General features: G+C 44.2%; 1 protein-coding gene across 1 annotated transcript in view; it reads left to right on the top strand.

Annotated features, from left to right (window-relative positions):
• CACNA1C (calcium voltage-gated channel subunit alpha1 C) overlaps positions 1-26,544 on the top strand; it is a 1,395,795-nt gene that overhangs the window by 459,875 nt on the left and 909,376 nt on the right. The window contains exon 3 of the mRNA XM_069228081.1: positions 3,135-3,238. Coding sequence (XP_069084182.1) covers positions 3,135-3,238 — 104 coding nt within the window. The remainder of the gene's footprint in view (positions 1-3,134; positions 3,239-26,544) is intronic.

Genomic DNA, 26,544 nt, shown 5'->3' with positions numbered 1-26,544 from the left:
AGCCCTCCAGCCAGGGCTGCGCTGAATATAACCAGGCAAAAGCTAAGCCACTCTTCCAGGCTGTGTAAAGGATGGCAATGCTTCCTGTCCTTCTATTTACTCAACCCAATGACAGATATTTAGTTGTCTTCACATAGGCAGAGCGTTCCCCTCAGATCATCTGCCGGTGACATCAGAGGGCACTGCAGGGTAACCCACTATGGACAGATTCCATCCTATTCCTCAGACCTGACTCCATTTCCCATCTCACTCTCCTGATGATCATTTATCCCTATAGTTGTCTACTTTATCAGTCTGTCTCTTCTCCTGAGGTGGCTCAGCTTCTCTGCAAGGTTTTGGTGGAAAAAGCTATTGAAGGTTTTACTAATGCGCATTCTCAATTCATTCAGTCAAAGAACTTAATAGTCACCTTCCTCCTGACATGGGCTGTTGTAGGGCTTCCCCTATGGTGGTCGAAGGCCCTTTCTCCTGCCCTCACCGCAAGTTCTCCTGCCCAGTCCTGTCCCTGTTAATCTCCTGCCGACACCGACAACAGCACTGTTTTCACTTGCACAGATGTATTTAAATATATCTCCTGTCGCACCTTAATGCCCAATCCCTCCTAAAACATTAGAGGTGCCCGCGATGTGGAAAGACGCAAAAGTCTTCTCTTTACTGAAAAGATCTTCAGCTGACCTGAAAGTCCATTCTAGCGTTGCCCTGGCTCACTTCTGTCTCACCCTGCTGAGGTCCTTGAGAAGTCGATCAATGGCCAAACTATCAGACTGCTTGAAATCAAATGATCTACTTGACTCCTCGCAATCCGGCCTCAAAGCAACACATAGAAAGGAGGCGGCCATACTTGCTGCCACAGATGACTTCTGCCACGTGGTGGATCAGGGAGTACTGGCGGCCACGATCCTCCTCGAAACCTCTGCACAGTTTGACAGCATATTTCATGCTGTCCTTCTTAAACGCCTCCATATTCGCAGCATCTGCGGGAATGCTCTTTAATGGATTGTGTATGTGTTTCTATCTGAGAGGATCCAAACAGTCTTTCTTGAGCCGTTTGCTTGCTGCCCTATTGGGGTGAACCCCGGGGTCCCTCAGGGATCCTCAATCCCCACCCTTTTTAATGTCTACATGGCTCCCTTTTTAGCCATTATCAGGACATATGTTTTTGAGATCGTCGCCTCTGCCGACAATACTCCAATCATGATTTCCATCTCCAATGACAACTATGCATTAAAATTTTATTTTCTGCATGGTACATATAGCAGAATAGAAGAACATCTGCTGTCTGAAGCTTCACACCGACAAAAGTGAGATTATGCTTGTTGGCAACAACACTTCTTGCTGGACTGATGGCAAATGGCCCTAGGAACTGGGTAACATCCCATGCTGTACCACTCATGTTAAAAGCCTTGGTATTGTCCTGGACTCCAGTCTGTCCATGACCACTCTAGTCACCGTGGGGGGCACTTCCTGCTTCAGCATTCTTAATATGCTTCATAAAGCCCTTCCATTGTTGTCTGCTGACCTTCAAAAATTGGTGGTCCAAGATTTAAAGTTTGTGGGAGTGCGCTACTCCATCACAAATGTGACGGATATCCTGTCCGCCAAATCACTATTCCATTATAGACTATGGAGCTTGTGATATGGCGGACGGGATATCAGTCAGTTTGTGATAGAGTAACCCCTCCATCAAACTCTAAATCAGGCCCTTAGTCACCAGCCGTCTTGATTGTGGCATCACACTCACCAAAAGACTCCAAACTATCCAAAAGGCTGTACCCTGACTGGTACTCGGTTTGCGAGCCAGAAATCCAAGTGTGTCTCTGCTCAGAAGGCTACATTGGCTACCAGCACTCTTCAAACTATTATGCCATACACATAGAGCCGTACACAGCACAGGGCCTTGAAATTTAGCAATCAGTCTTGCTCTTCAGCAACCCTCTCGACATCTGCAGTCCTCTTCCCAGGTGGTGGCCACTGTCCTTCGTATCCGACTCACCAGAAAACAAGGCCAGTCCTTCTTCCTGGCTGCGACCAACTGGAATAAACAGTGTCCGTCCCTGCGGATGACCACATCTCTCTATCTCTTTAGGAAAAATCCCAAAACATACCTATTTTAGTCAGCCCAACACACATACACATATACACATGCATGCATGTTTGGACTCTTTTACTGAACAAAATGCAGTGGTATATAAAACGATATTTATAAATGTCACATTTTCATCAATGCCTTTCAAGTGATACCAAATACGTCCTGTGTGCATTTGCAGCAAATGCATTGGGTGCCCAATGGAAGCCAGGACCAACTACCCCATCTCCCTGGAAGACAAGACGACACCCCAGGGGCTTGTGTTCCTCCTTGGTACCTGTACTGTACAGGCTCAGCTCTGCCGCCTCCTAGCTAGGTTCACACCATATAAATGCCACATAGATACATACATTCAAGCAGACAATTGAGATCATGTAGCCTGAGCCAAATACTTTATGTCAGCGTAAACATTGACTTAGCTTGTGAAATCCACCGGTGTTATCTAGAAGTATGTTGTGGGTCCATCCTAAGCTTGCATCCCCCCCCTCCCCACCCACCTTGTACAGCGCTTCTTTGCTTTACAGCTTGTTTTTTTGCTTTATAAATACACGAACGTGTCTATAACTTGCCTGTTGCAAAGGGGGTAACTGCAGATTGAGGCCTACTCAAAAGCTGTAATAGTGTATGAAAAAAATCGACGGGTTGAGGGAAATGCTTGTTCACAAAAAAGACAGATTAAAAATACACAGATTAAAAATACACGAGGGAAAGTGCTTCTGGCCTGGGCGGTATAAATAGCATCGAAACAAACAGGGCCAAGTAAATAAAGCAGGACGAAAATCTAAATAAACACAGGAGAAAACTTTTAAGAAATCTGTGTTTACCCTGGCACGCGACCGGCTCGCACTGCTTTTGACATATTAGGAAGAATTTTGGCTGGGGACCTCTGAAAGCACTCTGAGGAAGAAGAGGGGCAGATGTTTCTTGTCAAGCGGGGCCTGGAATGCTTTCTGCACGAAGTATTTTTATTAATAAATTCTTTCTTTCCTCTCTATAGCGTGCACGTGGCTGTAATTCCGGGCAATTTCCTTAACTCCTCTCCTCAGACCCTTCGAAATTATTATTCTCCTTACTATTTTTGCTAATTGTGTGGCCTTAGCGATCTATATCCCCTTTCCGGAGGATGATTCCAACGCCACCAATTCGAACCTGGTAAGTGCCTCGCCGCCATCTTGTTTGTTATGGATGCTGTGATTCGTTGTTGTGCTACACAGTTACTGCTTTCTGTGTCATTTTCCTTTAACCCTGGGTGTTTTCAAACTTTTTAATGCTGCACCCTCCCTCCCCTAGTGGGGAAAAAAATCATGCCCCCCTCTCAGAATTTTTCACAATTATTCTATTAAGTTGGCAATGTTTAAACATATCTAGACTTATTTAAACATTACAGTTAAGTTCTATTACCTTTTTAAAAATGCAATTAATTGTTTTCTGCTTAAAAAAAAAGCCCCGCATAATGCTTGTTTTGGCCAGAGCCTGGCGCCCCCTCTGGGATCACTTGAGGCCCCTGAGTTTGAAGACCCCTGATCTAGCCAGACAGCCGCGTGTTCGGCAAGCCGCCATTTTGTACCACTTTGGCTTCTACATGGTGCCTGTGCGGGTCTCAGATTGCTCACAGCGCATTTCATGGTTGGGAGCAGCCCATCGAAGGCTTTCAATTCAGTGAACCAAAGCTCAGTTAATGTGTTATATCTCTCTTAAATGTGTCAACGGTAGCAACGTTTGTTTTGTACATGCACAGCAGAAGTCTAGGTTTCCCAACCAGTGAAAAGCCACAATTAAGCTTTGCCTATACATTTAAAGCAGTATCGTCCACTCTACACAAAACACAGAAACAATGAAAATGTTTGACATACAGGTAAAAAAAATTCACAGTAAAGAGTTGATTTGACAACGGAATGTACAGAAAAGAAATATGGCTTTCCTTGCAGATGTACAAAGGTGGGCTGTAACAGTCTTACTTTTTCTGGCGTGACCAGCAGCAAAGTGCACCTTTTCTTGCAGGTATACGAAATACATCACCACTGTGACTTTCTTTGCGAATATATGCCCACAATGTTTCCTTTGCATGTAAAGATACCACAATAATGTCGCTTTCCTTGCAGATGTAAAAGAGACGATCAGCAACAATGTAGCCTCCCCTATTGATGAGGAGCAACAGTGATGCCTTTTCTTTGTATTGTCTGGTATTGTAATTGTATTTATATAGCGCTTAATACCACTGACAAGGCATTGAAGCGCATATGTGGCACATCATTGTGTTTGTGGTCAAAGTGTGTCATGTAGTGGCAACTTCATTGCATCTCCATAGTAACCCCCAACCTGAGAAGCAATTTTTTATTGCCATACGCCATGTTCAAGCGTGTCGAGCCAAGATACCAGTCTTGTGGCTCTCACATTACTTTTTAACATTGGCACTATCCGTAGTACCTTGGAGATGCTACAGCGATGGAATACTCGTTGGTGTTCCAGTTTTGGACCATACACTGAAGGGGTTCTGGACTCCGAGGGATGTTGTGGTTTGAAAGGGAGGCTGGCGCTTGGTGGAGACTATGGCTGAGGTGCCACCAAAGAACGCTGCTGGAAGACCTAACATGTGTCTCAGTCATTACTTACTTCCACACTAACCCACTCAGCTGCCTTAACTTAGGAGCTGGGTAATGGAGAAAAGATGACTCCCCTACTAGTGAGGAAGATTTGATACATTGTCTCTTTATGATTTGTCAAAAAAGGCAACTTTATTCACAGGAAAATATTGAGATTTTGGTACCCGCCAACTTGATCCAGTTGTAGCATATGGAATTATAGACAGTGGATGATAAATGCACGACAATAAAAATAAAGATGCAAGTGAAAGTAATTAGAATGCTTTACACATCACAACTCCATAAGGCAGCAACTGAACCTTGGAGAAAACATTTAAAAACACACATTTATTAAAGAGATCTGGAGATGAAGCCGGTTTTTGCCCGCCCACAGCTATTCCCAGGATAGAGGGACGCGGAGACCTTGAGAATGGCATGTCTTAAAAGGAGCCTGATTGACAGACTGCAGGTAGATATTTCAGACTGAGATTGCTTTTCCAGTTCCATTATTCCTTGAAGTGAGTCCTGATGCCTCTCTCCTCACTCAACGATGGTAAAAAAAAAAACTTAGCACACTCTGGAATCTGCATATATTGATTAGAATATGCTGTATATTGATTAGAATATGCTGTTCTTTCATCTGTATAAGTTATAAACACAAATATTTTATTGGTACCAGAGCATAAGTGGCTAAAATCAATCAGTGTGCTAGAATTACAGTTCCTAGATCTTGTGAGAATGACAGCAGTTCTTTTCTTTGCCAAGTCAGTCTTGACTGAGTCTGTGTACCATTATGCAATGCATTCTCACGTCGTTTAAATTGTACTGTGGTAATAACATGGGATTCAGTATTTGCACTGTAGCAATATATGTGCTGATCTGTGTTTATTAGAAAGATTCTCATAAATAATGTGTTTTATTGGGTCACATTTACTTCTACTGGCATTGAATAAATCTCTCTCTCTATATATATATATCTATATTAAAAACATGGACACATATATCATCCACCAGGTCCCTTTAATTTTGTAAAACCATCCCCGTCCCGCCCCTTTGGAGGTACCAGGTGACTCACTCCAGTCATCTACCGAGAACAGCACAGACCACATTCTTGCAGATGTCTCTGACGGCTTCAGGACTCCTCCATGCCTCTCATTTCCCAAATAGGCACTTTTTTATGGGCGAGCGCAAGGTGCTCTGTCCATAAAGTAATTGGGCTTCAAACCACGCCCAGGTCATGTCAGTCTCTTTCATTGGTTCCTGGGCCTGCTCTTCAAAATCTGCCTGCTTTCATTTATGAAAGGCATGCATACGTCATGCCTTTTCCGGTGTTTAGCCCGCCTACACAGCACCGGTAAACTACCAAAAACATACGAGGCTCGATGTTTTGAGCATGGTTTCTGGACTATTTTACCTGTTAATTTTCCCCGCAGCGCGATCGCGCTGAGGTTTACATAGCGCGATCACGCTCCGTTGTTTCGTTTTCAATTTCAGCACGATCGCGCTGTGGTTTTTTTCTTTTAATTTGTGTGGCAATAAAAGTTAGGTTAGGAGTTTACAACGCAAATAGCTCCAACTCGAGCAAATGCGAGCCCCGTTGCATTTCAAATGCTTGTTTTTCCTGTCAACATGAGGTGTCATGTTTTTTACAGTGTTGTTTCGTACAGAGGGAGCAGAGTGTCTCAGCCCCTGCTTCAGGCTCCCTTCCTCCCCTTTCCACCCTCTCTCTTCTGCTGTTCAGCTGCTGTGAGCTCGTAGAGCTGTGTTTTTTGCTGAATCTGTTGCAGAACCCCTCTCTGCTGCCACACAGTACAGCAGCACCATCTCCCCCTCGGCGCTGGCGAGGGGTAATAAGGGCCAGCATCCTAACATGGCGCAATGTACTCCGGTTGCTTAAGGAGACAAAGAGCTTGACAAGTAAAATTAATCTGTGGTTTTCTTTTTACCACTGCAGCTGATGCTGTTCAAAATTAACATTCTTGGCAGGCCTTCTGCATTAATTAAAACCAGATGGAATACTTTGTTCTCTCTGTGGACTTGAGGCTACTTCCGGACCTGTCCAACAGACAGGAAACACACTCCCGCCATGAGTCTTGGCGTGATGTCCATTACACCAATTCCTGTGGTCGTGGGGGCCCTCGAATAGTACGTTTATGCTATCCGCTGTGCCAACACTGGCTGAATCACAGCTTCCCCGTTGATCTCACTGGGTGATACCGAGCCACCTTTCTCTCAGCTGCCATAGATGGGAGTGTGGCATGTTGTTGACACTAGAGTGGAGGGGAGAGACACCAGGACCCACTCCAGATTTGTGAATCATGATCCCTCCCCACACACTTTGGGCTTCTTTTTCTGCATTTTGGCACCAAGAGGGGAGAAGGGTCAGTAGGGGTACTAACAAATGAAAATAAATAGTTCCTCTTGAGAGGGCATACAGCCAAATTTAGGGGACAGTAATAACAATTTAGAGGCAATAGTAAAGATTGTTCAGAAAAACATCTCCACCTCTGTCCGTGGCTCAAGCGGCTGAGCTGCCCTCTTTAGAATCAGCTCAATGGTAGATGACTAGTTGACACAGTGCTCCTCTCGCTCCACCGTCAGATCTGACAAGATGCAACGGCATCTTCTCCAGCCATGATACTGGAACAGGTATCCTAAAGTGGGCCACAATTTCTGGGATAGGCATGTCTGTAAAAGGATGCCAGGGAAATGGTGATGGGCCTTCAACAGAAATTGAGTATGGCGACCCCCACAAGCTGAAAACACCCCCAGAATGTTAGAAAGATTCACTGTGGCAGCACTAACAATGTACTCCTATCTTTGAATTTATTATGCGGTGGCCACTGATGGTAGCCGAAAGCCTGCCACTAATGAAATGTCTCACCAGCTTTGCTTCTCCCATGATAGAGACAGAATGGACTTCATCGTAGATCATTTCTTCTCTACTCGCAAACCACACTGTAGAACAACACGACCCGCATAGGGGCCTAGTTTATCCCAGAGTATATCTATACATGTACTTCATTGCATACCTATGTAGCACTCCTCAAGGACTTCATTGTCAACCAGTGCACCTCTACCCGCAGACTTCATTGTAGAACAGTACAACAATGACCATGGGTCTACTTTATACCAGCGCATCTCTAAATATGTACCTCATTGTAGTCCAATATGGCATTAGTCATAGACCTTGTTGTGGGCCCAGTGTGACTTGTGTGACTTGAATGAACTCATGTAGAGCACTTTGGCTCTACGAAAAGCCCTGATTCTGAATCCATCAATTTGTATAGCCAAAGAGAGTATCCCTTTTAAGCTTGTTTTCGACTTAGTGTACAACAATGATAGGGAAGACATGTCCAAACTCAAAAAGCTTAAATCATGGCAGAGAGGGTCTAATCATTCATGTGTGTCTTTAAGAAGAAAACAAAGTGAATTTGTGATAATTGTTGTATTGGTGCAGGAAGATAGGTTGTGACACGTTGCAATATATTGTATATAAGTTTCAGACATTCCATGTCAAAACACAGACCATAAAAACATATTAGCAAAAGAAAGATTGAAAAATATAGTTGGCCACAATCTGAACCTTAAGTGTATGAATGTATAAATATGAAATTTATGTAGCACAAACCTAGCCAAAGGCAAAGATGTAGTCTATAAGTAATTGAAGGGGTAGCTGATTCCAAGAGCAGAAGTGGGCTTTTACTGCGTCATGATGAAGTATTCTTTAAAGAGCTGTCTTCAGACCTTTTCTAAATTAAAGAAGCATTGGGGTTATCCATATGGGTACAGGGAAGTTGTTTCAGATCCAGGTTGCATATCTGAAGGCCTGTTACTGTGTTGTTTCTTTTTTCCCCAGTCTGGTGTCCTGACTGCGAGTGTGGTAATAGCCAATGGAGGTGGTGAACTTGTCAGCCACATGGATGGGGTTGCAGTCATGATGGATTTGTAGATTATACAGCTGGTGTTGAAGATGGATTGTTGTTCAGGGTGAATCCACGTGACTTGGTATTGGGTAAACATTGTAGTTTAAATCCATTCCGATTCATGTTATTGAGCTAGGTTTGGACTAGCTGTTGCTTGTTGATCTGCATAATAGCATACATTCTGTTTTCGTGGTTAAGGCTTCAGGTAGGTTCTGGACATCTAGGCCTCCATGAGCTGCAGGTAGTGTTTGAGACATTGGGCCTCTGAAGTGTAGGCCACTTTCAAGTTGGCTTGTGTGTCATTGGTGTAGAGGTGATGTTTGATGCTGTTGTCTGTAAGCAAAACCCCATACATGTAAACGTACAAATAATAACACTCTACTCAAATACTAAATCCAGCTCCATTTCCACACATTTGAGGACTTGGTAAAATGAATATTAAAACTCTGGTCCTAGTCTAACACTAGTACCATATAATATTTTTCTAGTCTCTGTTTTGGAATCTATTTTTGCAAAAAATGCTTTGAGATTCTATTTTGCCATATGCAGCAAGTTCCAGGCATGTGCATACTATGTTTTGAAGTATGATTGCTGCATGAGTCGCAGACACTAAGGCCCATATTTATACTTTTTTAGCGCACGTTTGCGATGCTTTTTGACAAAAAAACGGCGCAAACTTACAAAATACAATTGTATTTTGCAAGTTTGCGCCGCTTTTGCATAAAAAAATGACGCAAATGTGGTGCTAAAAAAGTATAAATATGGGCCTAACTATTGCCAGTTCACTGACGCATAAGCAAATCTTCAAAGAGAGTGTATTTTGTTGAAAGCAGGTCAACATGCTGCATAATAAATATTGTTGATGAAAACTGCACACAATTGACCTAGAGACATATAAAAAGTGATTGGTGGTAAAAAATATTTTCTTCTTGGAAGAGTGTGGCTATTGGCATTATCCACAACTGGCCGTCTATTGGCCCTACATGAATATTACTGCCATCTGCAATTGTGTTGTTTCTACGTAGAAAATGTTGTATACATCTGGAAAGGTAACTTCTACCATTGACATTATAACCATTTAGGAAAACGTAGATACTTGTCAGTATCAAGAAGGGTATTGTTTGTCCAATAATTATATATAGTCTGGAAAACATGATTTATGAATGAAATATCCATATTTGTTAAGGCAATTGTTCACCATTGACATTGTCTCTGCCATTATTGTCCAGAAAGACATTGTTTCTTCAATAATAATGTTGCTTTATGGATGTGTTATTATTCATGTCTGCTAAGGTACTCTTTCAGTCAAGAAAGTATATGCTTATGGGTGGACAATAGTTCATAAATGATATCCGAAGCTGGTAAACTCTATATTACCCTCAGAAAAAAACATATTTTGAAACCATATTTCTTTAGAATTAGAGCTCATTTATTAATGTACCTGCTAATGTTACTTTCTGTAGCTCATACATTATTACTTAAGAATAACCATGTGTTATTGGGGTTCTTATTACGTGTGCAACATGCATGATGACTGGCACAGTAAATGAATGATGAATATGAAAAAAAAACATTGTTGTAAATTTAAATATTTACTAAAGTGATTGTATGTGTGTGTAGGGTGCATAAGGATGTCCTGCAGTACTCGACTGGAACTTAATGCTATGGAAAATTTCAGTTTATTGCAAGTCATAGCCATGATGAAATTTAATTTACAAGTGCAAGTAATGCATGTTGGTTGGTGGGACACTGAAGGAAAACACGACCCTTATGTGGCAGAGCTGATGAAAACACACGCACCTTACCATATACACCCTAAAACACACCCACCATTGTATCATGACATGAGCGATATCACGTAAAGAGTCTTTACTCAATTGCTTTGATTCATCATTCCATACTTGAAGAAAGCATTTCTTTTTTCCCAGAAAAAGAGCATTACCCTTTTCACTGTTCTATTGCACTGTATTTATTGTATTGTATCATTGGCTCTCGCTTCATCTAGATCAGTATTTCTCACATCTATGGACCAGGACCTCAGGTTGGACGTCACTGGACTCTGATGAGAGATCCCTTGGCCCAGGAATATCAGTCAATTTTTAGGCCAAGGCTACTGTGGCTTTACAGATCTTGGTGTCACCTGATAACTTGGTCAGTGTACAGCTCTGCAGGTAGAGTCACAGTTGGCATCAGCATTGTCTTATCACTTACCAAGAGTTTCTGGTTAGCTCCCCGGTGGAAGAGTTTCCCATCTTCCAGAGAGAGCCAAAGACCCTACCCGCTGGAATCTACGGATACTGACACAGGTCAATGGCTGGGTCCTTGAGTGCCGTGGGAGCCAGGGCATGGAATATTAGACCGACCGCTCACCAAGTATCTGCCTGCTTCAATAGCTTTAGAAGCAGAGGGTGGATATTAATGCCAGATACTGGAGTATAAATGTATACTTTTAAGTAGCAAGTAAATGAAATCACATAGATGACTGCTTTGGTCACTTGAGATATTCTTGTATGTATTAAATTTGTATTTTTAATAGCAGTCATCATTCACCTGTAAATACAGCTATAGGGTATCACTAGGTTACAGCGGTAGTGGTTTTACGCATGCAGTGTTTTGGGTCCCACAGTGTCAGTATTAAACGAAGGATTAGCCAGCGAAATTGAGATTCATGCCAACCCGCCGCTCCTGAATTCAAATGTATGCTAATCAGCCCGCCATTCCCTATTGCAAAGTGGCATACAATTTATGGCTCCCTAGGCGTTTCCTTTACACCTCCAAAGGCAGACAAATAGAAACACAATTGATGTTGAAATAAACATTTTCCTACGCATGTAAATGCATTTAAAACCTAAAATAGGCACAGCTGCAGACCGATCTGTGCTATTTGCAGACTGAGGGAAATGGGGGCTGGAAATAGATACGCTCTTCCAATTTTAGAATCTTCTTCTAACAAAGGTACTTTCAGTATTGACTGCAGCCAATTAGAAGGTCTTCCTAAGTGATAGTGGGATGAGCAACCACCCTTGTGGAAGGAAGTCTCCATGACACAAGGCTTGTATGTGTGCAATATACTGTGACAAAGACCTAGGGGTTCTGTGCAAAGCTCTTTGACACTATGTAGTACATTCTGCTCGTAGGTTGGAGACGTCAAATTTGCTGGTGTGTGCACAGGTGGGCTTACCACACAAAGAGGATGTGTGGTTCTTTAGACTCTTCGGCAGGGGGCATCTGTGCTCAAGTGTGAAGTCCAGGCAGTTGATTAACGGCGCAAGAGTGATCCCTAAAGGTCCGCAGAGACACTGCGTTACGTTGCCTTGAGAGGAAACCGCACTTCGGATCCCGGCCCGCTAGAGCGGTGGTGTCCTCATCACTCAAAGGCAGTTCTGGGGACAGGCCAGGATATCATGGAGGTTAACGAGCTCAGCGACGGCGTGCGCTGCTTCGCCTGACTTCCTGAGGTCTCCTCCAGGCACATTAATCCCATGGCTGCTAGCGGGCAGTGGACCACTTCAGCGTGATAGGGGACACCTGTGTCTGCAGAAAGAAGAGCACAAGAGGAGGAAAGGGAAGGTGCTGGAAAGCAAAAAAGAGGTCGTAGAGAATCCCTCACTGCACACCTGCCTCTTGGACAGCAAGACCTGAAAACTGAAAAAATAATAAATATGTAAACAAAACCTATTTTGTAAAAAAAATCATTTTACTTAAAGTTTTTGCTTTGGATGTTGTTATTAACAGTATTCTGCATACTTAAGAAACTTCACATTTGAACTGCATTATAACAAATTACTTAGGGCCTGATTACAACTTTGGAGGAAGGTGTTAATCCGTCCCAAAAGTGACGGATATACCACCAGCCGTATTACGAGTCCATTATATCCTATGGAACTCGTAATACGGCTGGTGGTATATCCGTCACATTTGGGACGGATTAACACCTCCTCCAAAGTTGTAATCAGGCCCTTAATCTCCTAGAAACACAATACTTGTCTAGGCTACCTATCACAGCTGAGCCCTGAAACTGGATGGCTACAGTTCAACATATACTGAAAGGACAGCGGTAGGGCTCCCACCTAACAGCCAGACATCCACAATATTATTATATAGCGGTTAAAACATTATTTTTTATTTCCTGAGATCAAATTTAGGGCGTTACTGAATGTGAATAGAAGGATTTTGCATAATTTGGTGCTTGTCCTGAAAATCCGGGTTAATCATGGTTGACTTTCTCATACCTGGTTCCTATAGCCTGAATAAGTTTCATCTTTACCTTAAACGCATTAACCTACTTGTTGCCTGGCCCCTAGCTCTGATCCAGCGAACATCGGTGCACGTAACAGTATAAATTGTTAAATACAAGTCTCTACTACTTTGAAGTTCCACTTTCCTAGTTAATGCCATCTCTGTGGAGATTGGCCTGTCTACTTTGCGTTCATTTAAAGAAGCCCCCTTAGGGTCGCAAAGGTGTTAATAAAACATAACATAACATTACATAACGTGAATTTGTAAAACACACATCCATTCCAAAGGGTCACTTGGCACTACTGACAAGTAACAGGTGTTTATTTTTAACCATCACAGTGGTGCTCTATGTACTTTGGAAGGACATGCTGAGTGGACTCAACGGGATTTGAACCTGTGACCATGACATCAAACTACGATTCCTGTATTGGATGCATTGGTCCAGTGAGCACCAGACCTGGCATAGTTGTTTGCAGCTGGGTCTCGTATAGATATGGAATAACAATGAGTGTTGAGACTTACCACAAGGCAGGTTTGTGCACTGTATACCTGATGAGCAGTGGCCTGGTACCTGCAGCCAGCTGGGCCCAGCAGCATAAACATTCACTCTGGAATGTGGCTGACCAGAGAAGTCCGTAAGACCAACATGGATGCCAGCTTATAGACCCTACGGTGAGGAAGCCGTCGGACTGTCTCATAGCCCAGTTAATTGTCCACCTCAAACCATGGGTGAACACACTCTGGCAGTTTGTCTACTCGGCTGAGGTGTGAGCCTGCACTGCAGCGGGCATAGATTCAGTACCCGCCAGCAGGAGGTAGCAGAGGGTGGAAGTGCTTCCACCTAAAGACATCTTAAGGCTAAAGGTCCTACAAGCTGCAGAACTAGAACCACTGTGACAAAATACATGAACTGGACCCATATGTGGTACCAATACAATAAAACCATGTCCAATTGCATCCAGCACACTACAGGTCTAGCACCTTAGCTACTGAACCAGCTTATCCTGCTACCTGGTGATGATCGCTTCCATGATACTCAAAGTCAGTCCGGCCTACCTTACCTACAGCCTGGCACACTCAGAACCCGGTAGAGCACAACACCGAGGGCTGCTGAGCTCTTTGCCAGTGTAAGCTTTACTGCTTCCGGTTCCCTTAATGATTCTATCTCTCCTTACATTGTAGTGGGGGGGGGGTTCACTGCAGGTGTGGAGGATCTCATTATAGCGTATATGCCTTTGTGCCCTCTAGTAGTCACGGGCGCAGCTTGAAGGGTCTCTGTCACACGTAGACACTTTGCAGTGGTTTGGCGCTGGCGGAGTTTACACTATTTCTAATCTTGGGTGTGAAACCTCTTCCAAGACTTTCAGAGTTTGCCAACTTCTTTCACCTTTTATCCAGAACTCTAGTAACTCCTCTGAGGCAGTAACTTGGCCAAACTATCACATGTCAATGAACTTGAGGTCTGCATGGCCAGTGTCAGCGTACATACCTGTCTTTTGGCGACGGTTCATCCGCACCAGGGAGCTCTGTGAAAAGGAAGAGTGGGTCTCGGTGTATTGAACATCAGCGGATAGCAATGGAGCCATCATAGACGCGTTTCCCCCCGACAAACATACAGAGCAGATGTATCTTGGAGAGGTCCCCAAAATCTACGTCCCCAACCACCCACTCTCAGAAGTGAATCCTATAAAAAGGCTCCCACTGAAGGCACTAATTGGGGTGTATGGGTTTGTGGGTTATTATATAGTTCAAGTGTCTGAAAGCATCCAAGTGCAGAAGGAAAGCGGCAGAGAAGGTGGAGACAAGAGAGCAAGTTGGATGACAAAATCCATCAGACCGGGGCAAAATGTATGCACGTTACATGGGTATTACACAACAGCCACAGCTGCAATCCCCTAGAGTCAAGGTAATCATAATAGTCATGCCCCATGATTTATCAGTCAAATATCAACTTTAAATATATCTTGGAAATTCAGCCATTTTTCTCCAAACATCAGCCAGATTGTAAGTTCTGAAAACACACATATTTTCATCTTAAATACAGACCTTTACAGACAGGGATTTTGGAATACATATAATAATTCAAACCAAGCAAAAGCCTCTGACTTAGTAGGCAGGACCGTACACCGGAGAGCTACTTACAGGTAGCCGGAGCGATAGCGGCAGCGCACGGGCTACTCGTGGAAGATGCCTGCTCCAGTCCATAGCTTTACAGTTTGGCAGAACAGGTAGAAATGTGGCTGTTTCTTGGAAGGTGGTGGGCGGGGTCACTGTGATCTGATTCTTCATGGTTTTCACTATGTCACTTATAGTGAGGAGCAAGCAACATCTTCGTGTGCAATGAACACAGCCCTCTGCTCATTAACAAATGTTGTAATTATGAACTTTTTATCATTCTTGCCTTCGCACCCACAACATAAGACACACCATGAGGTGGCAAAGAAGGGAAAAGTGAAGTCATCATCTTGAGCGGTGCCGTTGTTGTTTGCTTTTCAGATGTTAGCTGGGCCTGGGATAGGAGTTCAGTAGCTGTTCTCCGCTGCTAAGTCCTCATTGTCACCTAGGACTTTTGATGTCCCAAAGTTGACTAGCCACTGAATGACACCACAACAGAGCCAACTAGATGTCATCAAAGATGGGGGCATTCTGGACAATATGTTGTTGTTGGTGACAAGATAACTCAATCTCTCCTCTTCACCATGTCTCCTTCAGTTGTCTGAATGCCCAGCGTTTTTACTCGACAGTCGCAGAGGAGGCTGAAGAGAGGTAAAAAAGTGGTACCTGTTCAGAGATCAAGTGGCTTGAAGCTGTGAGGAGGTTCACTTGACTAACTTGAGGCTCTTCTCATAGGCTGCACATCCTGCTAGTTCACCTGTAGGACCACAGTGAGGAAAATTGATTTCTTGGATCATCACCTTTGCTGAAGAGTTGATCTCAAAATCAAATACTATATTACAGCCAGTTTAACTGAGGCTTTTCATTAAGACGTGCACAAGATCTCATATTTCGCGCGCACGTCAATATGGCTCAGTGGTTTCTACATGACGGTCAATCTTCTTCTCTGCTAGAAGGGACATGCTGGTGGTGGTAGTCTGCAATGCTTCCAGCGTCCGACTAACAGGCTGGTGGAATCCCAGACATCCCCGCTGTAGAGATGCATGGGCCTTGAAGCGGGAAGAGGCGCCGGGCACACTGCCAAAGCCTCTGGGACCAGTCTGCATTTATGGGCTTGACCGATTGGTATTTGTCTTTGCTTCGATCACGGCGGGCTCCACGCAAGATGGAAGTGGTTAGAGGCACACGCGGTCCCGGTAATATTTCTCAGGAAAGGCAATGCAGGCTGTCTGGCTGCGGCAGCGGCCTATGCATCACTGCTTTGTCTGTGTGCCACAATGTCTGTGTTTAGGTTGAGCAAGGAATGCCCAAGAGGTTGAGATGGTACAGGGAGCCAGCATGTGGCGCCGAAAGAAGGAGCCCTTTGCTTCTAATTTAGTAGGAGGTGTATGAATAATTGAGCCAGACCGAGTGAGTGATGCTGAGATCCTAAGCCGCGTTCTTTCTCTGGCTGCCCATCAGGCTGGCATGTGCCTTTGTGCCCTGTCAGATTTATTCAGCATCTACAGCTCACTGCGAAAATGATGGCATCTTCACTACCAACCACTGTCAGAGGATTTACTTCACACACTGGCACCAAGGACAAAGGTGTTAAATGGACCCCTGTAGTCCTCGTGATGAAGAGATGCTGTTCCCTTAGGATGGTGCCAGCCTGGACCACGGCCTGTGTGCATCTAGGAATGGGGGTGGCTTAGTGAAATGGCACAGATCCTTGTGCAAATGTTGTAGGGGGCAATCGATAAGCGTTATGCCACTGACAGCAGAGAGAGATTTTTTCAGAGAACCCGTAGCTAGGGAGATCTTGTAACAGAGGCAAGGATAAGTCTTCTAAGTTAGTTGTCATAGCCAGAGAGATTTTGTTGTTGAGAGAGAGATCATAGCAGGAAAACAAAGGATACCCTATGAAGGTTTAACATTGTATTGAGGGTAGGTCAAATGCTTTGCACAAAGTAGAAATATGTGGTATTTTAGGGATTCCTTTCTGCTCACTCGACCTCAAGAGTGGAGACCTTGACTGACTGCCAAGCATGTAAATTCTCCATTCCCTACAACTAGATAGAAAGTCCTCCAAGCTGTGACACTGGCAACCTCTCCTCTCTCATCACAGCAAACAAATAATGCTTTCTGAAGCTTCGTTGTGTGTCTGATGGAGGTTGCAAACTCCCAAAATGCTTTTCTAGAGGTAGGGGGACTCTTTAGATGATCTGAAAACCCACTGTAGGTTGAAGAGGGCCTATATCGTGTGGCAGACAGTGGCACCATGTGAGCTTCCGTAATTTGAAACTATGGATTGGGAACTTGTACTCATGACCGATCGCAGTCCAGGGCTAGGCCTGCATGGTCAAACCTTCGATCAGTTGAGTGATGAAACTGTAGGTGTGCTGGTGGACGAACTGTGGTATGTTGCTATTTTACTTATGTCACACTCGACTCCAGCGGGAAAAAAGACACCAAACACCTGAAATAAAAAGACAGTCATATGGTGGATTTTAAATACTGTGAGCCATAGTATAAGTTGACTGGAAATCCTGTAAACTCACAACTTTCCCCTATGCACCCTTCACCAGTTAATCCTTAGTTATATTTACACAGGGATAAAATGGTTGCACTGAGAGGGATTGCAGTGAGGTGGTAATATCATGTCAGATGGTGTTACCACACGATAACGCCTCCATGCTCAGACAGAAGGCCTGTGATGGATGTATCAAAGCAGATTTGGAATCACGTTCATGAGGGCACAGAAGCTTCCAGTCCCCTGGCAGTGCTAAGAAAGTGGGTGGACCACACCGAACACATCAACGACATCGGTCACTTCGAAGCGAGTAACTGGATTTGATGGCTAGTGGAAGGGTGTATGGGGAGGTTTGGTTGTTGACTGGTGTATGAGATCAGCAGCATTGCAAACTTCTGCTCGCTGGAATGTTATGAACATTTAACATTCATTTAGTGGTAAACCCTCACTAGGGCATCCCAGCACTTTCTGGGTACGGCGCGTCGGCCAGTGCACCCCAAGGCTCCTGGGGTGAGTGAGGAGGTTGAGACAGGGGTCCCTTAAGTCGTATAAAGCACTGCTGTCACGGTGTGGTATGCACATCCCTGAGTCGATTAGAACCAGGCATGTGAACAATGAGGCTTCGGTTACAGACACCAATGTGAGTATCTTGCTGGAGCTGTGACATTTGAACAGGAATGTTCATTTTCCAGCTGCATTTTAGATAGGAATGTTTACTTTCAGGGATGGGCTGCAAACATGAACCTTCATGTTCCTGACTGGCTCATAGTAGACAAAGGTGTTGCAGTTCGCTTTTAAAAATTATTGTTATCATACCGGGTGGGTTGTAGAATGGAATATATATACATTAGGACAGATATTAGACAGCAGTACTAACATCAGGGCATGGGTTGTAAACAGAAGTGTAATATTTCCTATATGTTTTATCAACAAGAAATGTAGTTATCATGGGTAGGTTGCAGGGCAAACATGCAACATCCCTTTGTGCCTTGTAAACTGCAGTGACAATTCCCTGGGTGAGTTCCAGGCAGGAGTGCTCATATTCCGGGTGAAATTGTAGTGGACATACTCGTGGATGGGTTATAGTCAGGTGTGTTAATTTTCAGAGTGAGTTCTGTTGAAACATTAACATTTGTCTGTATGCAGTGGTCAGTGATGCCACCCAGAAGTATTGGGGTGGTTCATGAAGGGGAAGACTATGTACCTCAACATGTCGTGTTGGTCAACACTGTAATAACTGGGTGGTATAATATCAGGAATGCTGCAATAACTGGGTGGGATATTATCAGGAATTCTGCAATAACTGGGTGGGATATTATCAGGAATGCTGCAATAACTGGGTTGGATATTATCGGGGATGCTGCAATAACTGGGTGGGATATTATCGGGGATGCTGCAATAACTGGGTGGGATATTATCAGGAATGCTGCAATAACTGGGTTGGATATTATCAGGGATGCTGCAATAACTATGTAAGGTGGGTGTTTATGGTCAGGGTTGCTTGAATCAATGGGTGGATTTTGACAGAAATGCTGTAATGACTGAATGGGAATATGACCAGGAATGCTGCATTACCTGGGTGTGTATGATCAGGAATGCTGGACTGACTGGGTAAAGCAGGACTAGGAATGCTTAAAAATGAAGCGGGATGTGATATGGGATGCTCCAATAACTAGGCAAGGTATATCAGAAATGCTGGAACAACTGGATGGAGTGGGACTAGGAATACTGAATGCTGGCATCAATCAGTGGATTATGACTAGGAATGCTGTAATAACTGGATGAGAATATGATCAGGAATGCAGCAATACCTAGGTGTGTAAAATCAGGAATGCTGAAATAAATGGGTGGAGTAGACCAGGAGTGCTTCAAAAACTGGGTGGAATATCATCTGAGATCCTCAAATAACTGGGCAAGGTCTGTTTAGGGATGCTGCAATTACTAAGCGAGGTACAGGCATAACCGCTGGGAGAGCTGGGTGGACTATGACCAGGAATTATGGAATAATAACTGTGTGAGATACGATGAGGAATGCTGGAATCAATAGGTGCATTATGACTAGGAATGTTGCAGTAACTGCATGGGATATGATCAGGAATGCTGAAAAACTAGATGGATGTGACTAGGGTTGCTGCTCTAAATGCTGAAATAAATGAGTGGACTATGGCCACGAATGTTGCAATACCTGAGGGGGTATTATAGGGATTGCTGCAATAACTGAGGGGGATATTATCAAGAATGCTGAAATAACTGGGTGGATTATAATCGGGATTGCCAGAATAATTTGGTGACGTGTGATCAGCCATGTTGGATAACTAGGTTGGATATGAATTATGGCAAGGAATGCTGGAACTCCTGGAATAGTTGTGTTCTGGAGTGCTGGAATACCAGGATGGGTAGTGATGGGGTGGTTGGAACTCCTGGTCAGGGAACGATGATCATGAATTCATGGGTGGGTTATGCTCAGCAGTGGCAGAGTACCTGGGTTATTTATGATCTTGAATGCGGGAATACTTGAGTGTATGATAATCTGAAACGGGGTGGGTTGTAATCTGAAATGTGCCGATACTTGCTTCTGGTCACAGATGCTAAAATTTCTGAAAGGCTAATGATCTGAAATGAAGAAATATTTTGATGGTTTGTGATCAGCAGTGTAGGGATGTCCCTAAGGGTTCAGTTCCAGAATGCTGAATTCCATGGGTGGGTTATCATCATGAATGCCAAGATATATTGGTGTGTTATAGTCAATAATATTTCTAGGGCATGCAGAGTTGCGATGCAGAATGCTGTGATACATGGGTGTGTGGTGATCTTAAGTTCTGGAATACACAGGTGGATTGTGAGCAGGAGTGTCTAGATACATGAGTGGGTTATGAACAGGAATCCCAAGATACATAGTTGGATTATGAACAAGAATCCCAAGATACAGGGGTGGGTTATGAACAGAAAACCCAAGATGCATGGGTGGGTTATGGCCAGGAAACTCAAGCTAGATGGGTGGGTTATGAACAGGATTCTCAAGATACATGGGTGGGATATGAACAGGAATCTCAAGATACATGGGTGGGTTATGAACAGGAATCCCAAGATGCATGAGTGGGTTATGAACAGGAATCCCAAGATACATGGGTGGGTTATGAACAGGGATTCCAAGATACATGGGCGGGTTACGAACAGGAATCCCAAGATACATGGGTGGGTTGTGAACAAGAAAGATGCAGTACATTGGTGGCTTAAGAACAGGAACGCCAAAGGCTTGTTCAGGACCTGGCACGAGGATATACGGGTGAGTTATTTTAAGAAATGCCAAGATACTTGGTGCATTCCAAAAAAGGTTACTTGGGTGATTTAAGATTTATTGAACATATCAGATGCCACGTCCTGTGTGATGATTGCCTGCTGTAACCACTGCTGGGGCTGGTGACGTCATACATTTCTTCTGCTCCCCTGAGGCTTCCTGAAAGGCTCTTCTCACAGCAGCCACTCGCATCTAAGGATGTCGTTTGCAGTCCAGGCATGTCCTGTTTTATGGGATCCGTCTATATTGCTTGCGCAGTCTGCTTGTAAGGGCATTTCATCAGTCCTGGGTGGCTCGTCGTGCACTCATTCTCGAGAGCAGGAAACATTAGGCCCTACTGCTGCGGAGGGTCTCTGTCTCATTCCGTGTCTGACATCCGACGCTCGACAATCACTTGTGCGGGTCTGGGGTTCATTTCACCACGAACGAGGCTGAAAGGTGGCCTAAATTCCTGGTAGTTTTGCTCAGGTTTAACGAGGCGCAGGGCAGCAGAGGTAGGGTGACCAGAATTTTAAGATCAAAAACCGAGACATTTCAGAACAAATAGAAGAAGGACTACAATTTTACTTCCAGCGAGCGCACAGAATGACTCTCTCTGAAAACCGGGACATGAGCTAAATTTCCAGAAATCTGCCGGGACAGCTGGTGAAAAACCGGGACTGTCCGGGAAAATCCAGGACGCTTGGTCACCCTGCGCAGAGGGGCAATTGGAGAAGATGGCATGTCTTGGGTTACAAGGATGGACCCTTGTACTTTATGGATGTGACACGTGGAGAGGTAGGACTAGCAGGGAGAGGAGACCTATCTGGAAGGAGAGCGAGAGAGATGGAGATAACAAGATTTCACTAGAGACTGATTTTGGTTTACATGGTCATACATGGCAACACTTTACACAAGCAAAGTTAGAGATTAAAAAAAAATATCAGGGGAATGTATTTCCCCCGCTGACTTCTATTTAAGTAGAGGCAATTTCAGCCAGGAGACCGTCACAATCCAGCCATTTTTGGCTTAAATAAATCGGGAGTCTCACGACTGAATCGGGTCTGTTGGCATGTATGCACGGTGATCATCTCTCCCCCTGCAGGTGTGCTCTCTCCAGGACCCTTGGAGTGGCCGTCCTTTTGTTCTTTAGTAGACATTAGCAGCAGGTTTGATACTCATCATTGGAAGCTGCCTAGATGGAGACAGTCATGGCCGCATGAGGAGCGGTGTGCCACAGTTTCAAGGCTCATCATGCAACACTGTGTGAGAATTGTGTAAATTATAATTTTTTCACTCGCTCTCTCCCTCATAGCTCTTATGAGTTGAGTAATGGAGTGGTCGCTGGAAACACCACCCCCCTCCCAAGAGCGGGGCTCTGCTGCGCTGCTGCACGTGACTGCGTTGAATGGACATACATAATTTATGGAGCCCGCTGAGCTCCAAAAGCACAAATGGACTCCCTGGAGCTGCAGGTTCTTAGAGAGCAGTTAATCCCCAATGCAGATGGTTAGATACTCGCCACGTCATGTGCAGATGGCACGTGACATGGTGCCTTTCAGGTGTCCGCCCTTTGTACTCCTTGAACAACCCAAAGACAGCCATGACGGGGGCTCAAAGGTCCCCTCATGCCCGAGCCCTGGTGCCCTGTGCATGCTGCACTATTGCTAGCCATCAACATCCATTGGTCACCCTCTCTGTGGCTTGTAAAAGACAGCGAAACTGGGATCCAAAAAGCCCTTCACAGCCCGGGGCTCCGGTGCCACTGCACCTGCTGCTCTGCTGATAACCCCTCACCCAAGGCCTCCCAACTGCACCAAATCCTTTCGATTTAGAAAGGAGCTGACTCGCCATCGGTTTAGGACACAGATGTTTAACGCAGACTCAGGATGGCCAGGCATATGCTGGTCACAGGTATTTGCACTGACGTAAATAAATTCCAACAGATTTATTGTATGATGTATTGTAAGCCCACCTCAGATCTGCAACTGGTTGAGTGATCGGTTTTGGACTTCCCGGATGTTGTTTTGACCACAGAAAGAAGGGCCTGTGAGAGCACGGATGAGAGCAGGGTGGCCAGCCTAAGTTCAGAATCCACTCCATAGCCACAGGAAACAAAATTACTTACCATAATACAAAAGAGATAATGTACATATTTAGTGCTTGTCCATATGTTGTATGGTTTCTTGGCTCTGTATTGAAGACATCTTTTCTTCAGATTCACGATGCTAATCAAGTTTGATTGCCTCTGAACTTGTTTCTTAGGGCCAAGCCTGCCATGATTTTCACTTCTAATGCCTGAATGATTGAATGTCTGATCTCACATGAAACATACCATACACACCTGTGCCCTTCGCTCGAGATGATTACCTCTGTGTATTGTAATATGTATCTCAGTTTAATGATGAGTCAACACGGGGTGCTGCATTCCGCTATAAATATGAATGATTTTCTGTGTTGTAGCAGATGGGCAGGGCGTCTGCGAATGCCTGATAGCCGTGAGTACTCAACATCTGCATGAACTTCAAGTCCTCTCTATATGTGGACACTGAATTATTGAACCCTCAGTGCAAAGTTCGGAAACCTGGGCTCAGATCTCTGTGCTGGAAAGGACTTTTATTGCACCGGGCACTTCCCCGTTGGGCTGGATATGGCAGATTGGGTTTACATTACTGGTAGCATATTTATATTAGAAGTACCAGATTTACATTATTATTCCTAGAGTTACATTAGTATTGCCAGATTTACATTAGAAGTACCAGATCTCCATTATTAGTAGAAGATTTACATTAATAGTACAAGATTTACTCCAGAGTTGGTGCCAGATTTATATTAATGAGCAGTGCCATTCAGATGAAGTTGATACACCCCTTCATCCTTTGTAGAATGGGACACTCAAGTTTCCAGGCCTGGATTTTTTTAGCATCAGTTGTGCAATGCCTTTTCATTGAATGGAAGCAGATCCAGAATATAGCCGCCATGAAGAAGTGGTTTCTTGAATAAGAAACCAAGACTGGAAACATACTGGGCGGCTTATACGGACTCATCTTTTGATAATAGTCAAAGATTGATTTACATAAGGTTATATGGATGTATCTCACAGAAATAGATCCCTTCACAAGGGCCGGAAGGCCCGAGGCCACTGGATGACACTAAGAAGTTGTGTTAAAAGCTCCACTGCATTCTGGATATAGTGGGTAGGAGAGCATTGCACAAGCTTTAGTTGTAGAGCCCATTGGTTACTAGACAATTGTGGTCTGATGACTGGAGTGTGGTCTTGGAGCAGCCTCAGACAAACTTCTGGCACTGAAAACATGCTGCCATGTGCATTGTTTCATGTGTTACCAAGGCTACCTCCTGGTGCGCACAGTGGACTTATGTGGAAATTAACTCAAAAATACAAAAATGGGGAAATTCATTAGTGGCAAACAAAAACATAAACAAACCTCAGTGCAATTTTTTTACTTAACATTAGACGGAAATTATAAACATTTCATGACAAGTTGTACAATGAGGAAAATGCATTGCAACATTCGTCAAGCTTACTCGTTCCCTAAAACCCTTCTCCAGCGACTGACTAGTAGTTTACCTTGAGCTTATTTTCTACTGAGTAATTTAAATCAGTGCCACATGCTAACTGTGAAAAATATATATCATTTATAGTCAATGTCAATAATTTTGATCAATATGACTTAAAATGTAATGTTTCCTTTCCACGCTGCATCATTTTCTGATTGCCGTACTGTATATCTTCACTTTCGTGTCTTTATGTTGACATTAGCCTGCGCCCAGGACATGACAGCTAGTCGAAGTGGATCCCAGAGGATGGGGTTATGTGTTGAACTCAATAATGACGTCATGACATCTGAATATCTGTTTTACTCAGCAGCTTTGAAGTTGAACAGAAAGCAGTGTTGCACTCATTCCGCTTGCTGACATCTTGATACAGATGCGTGGTCCAGTGGCACTCGATTTCAGTGGAACACATTCAAGTGAAAGGGCTGCGTCATTGCACATTTGTAGGTGTTCCCTACAGGCCGCCTTTAGCTGTCTCTTGTCAAAGACCTATTGCCTTACAGACGGCTTTGGGTCAGCCACTTCCTTACCAATGGTGGACTTTCCTTTCAATCTCATTCGATTGCTTCTCATTCATTCGCTTTCTGTCCTCTTCTTTTATTTGTCCCTCACCATGAGTAAGCTTTTTTACCATTCCTTTGATTGGATGACTTGTATCCTCCATGGCTTACATTCCGGGAGATACTTTCTCTTTTTCGTTCAGAATTCAATTGATGGGCATGTGTTTACTCGCTCGTCCCCTCATGTGCTGCTTCCCCCGCAAATGCCTGCCCCCTCCCAATGTTGCTCACCTTAAGTCTTGCTCATTACTCCCTTGCTGGAAGAGGTCTGGCAAAACCAAAAGATTGGGTAATGCTATTGAAAGGTGAGACCCCCTAGCTTTACCAATGCTTGTTTCCAGAGGAGCCTCAGTGGAGCATGTCTCTGCCGAAATGGGTCAATACTGATGGCTGGACAAAGGAGGAAGCACCTCCAGGGCTAAGAACAAACAGGTTGGTTTAAGATTGCCTTACAAACTCGGCCAGCCTTTTACTTTCAGTGGTTGCTTAATGTGAGCCACACTTTGCAGGGCGCTAGCATGCAGATTACAGTGGCAGCCAGTCTGATTGCAGATTGATTAAAAATGTCAAAATTGATGTATTAGAGGAAATGTGACCTACCACTCAAGTTCAGTAGGGTCATCACTGACTGCCTTTGTAGAAAAGAGGGGCTTTTGACTAGGGTTGGTCGGCTGTAAGATGTGTAAACTGTAGGTCACTTTAAATGCATCGTACTTCCTGTATTTAGGAGGAAGTAAGGGGCAGATTTACAAGCCGCTTGCACTGCCTTCACACCGCCTTAAGAGTCATTTTTATGCCGCTAAGGATGCGTTAAGGTGGCCTTCCCCCACGCAGTATTTATAAAGTGGCTCAATGCAAGCATTGTGCCACTTTGCAACCCCTTGAGCCAGATTATGCCTGTGCCGGGCATAATGTATGCAAGGGGTGCTTTCCGGTGCAGGGAGGCCTGAAAAATGGTGCAGGGAAATTTACTAGATCTCACAGCTCCATTTTTTCTGTCATTTTTAATGCCTTCTCAAGGCAGGCGTTAGAATGACGCACCCATTAAAATCAACGGGCCTCTCTGTGCTTTGCTGCACTAGCGTCAACATTTTTGATGCTAGTGCAGCAAAGCGCCACAACAGCGTCAACAAATTATCACACTGTTGTGGTAGCGACCACCATGGGGCGCCGTATTGTAGATACGGAGCAACCAAGAGAAGTGGCGCATCGGGACCAATGCACCACTTTCTCATAAATATGCTCCTAAAATTCTTCAATAGCTGCAGAAGTCGCCATATTTGCACATATCTACACATTCATTTACCAGTGGATGAAGGCCATTGGGTGACTGGACTGTGCACTCTCTTTGCCCAGGCCTACTATACATTGGAACCGTTCAGTGCTGCACACCAGTTATGTCTTCAGGAGGGTCTCCATCCACGCTTACATTTTCACCTTTTCTGCTTCAGATGTTCGGCCCAGCCTGCACCTGAGCTGAACACCTGTTAAAATGAATATAAATCTCAGTCCGCATCTGCAGGGTTACTATCATATTTGTTAATATACGTTAATAGCTGCCACTGTGACCCCTCGCTTCCTTGACCCCTCTTAGTCATCTTTTTAATGCTTCTACACAATTTCTCTCTGCTTGGAAACTCAGGCAAAGACAGAAATGTGTGGGTAATTTCC

The sequence above is a fragment of the Pleurodeles waltl genome, chromosome 4_1 (genome assembly GCF_031143425.1).
Source record: "Pleurodeles waltl isolate 20211129_DDA chromosome 4_1, aPleWal1.hap1.20221129, whole genome shotgun sequence".
Taxonomy (NCBI): domain Eukaryota; kingdom Metazoa; phylum Chordata; class Amphibia; order Caudata; family Salamandridae; genus Pleurodeles; species Pleurodeles waltl.
Note: the sequence above shows the minus strand (reverse complement) of the source record. Positions and strands in the feature narration are given on the sequence as shown.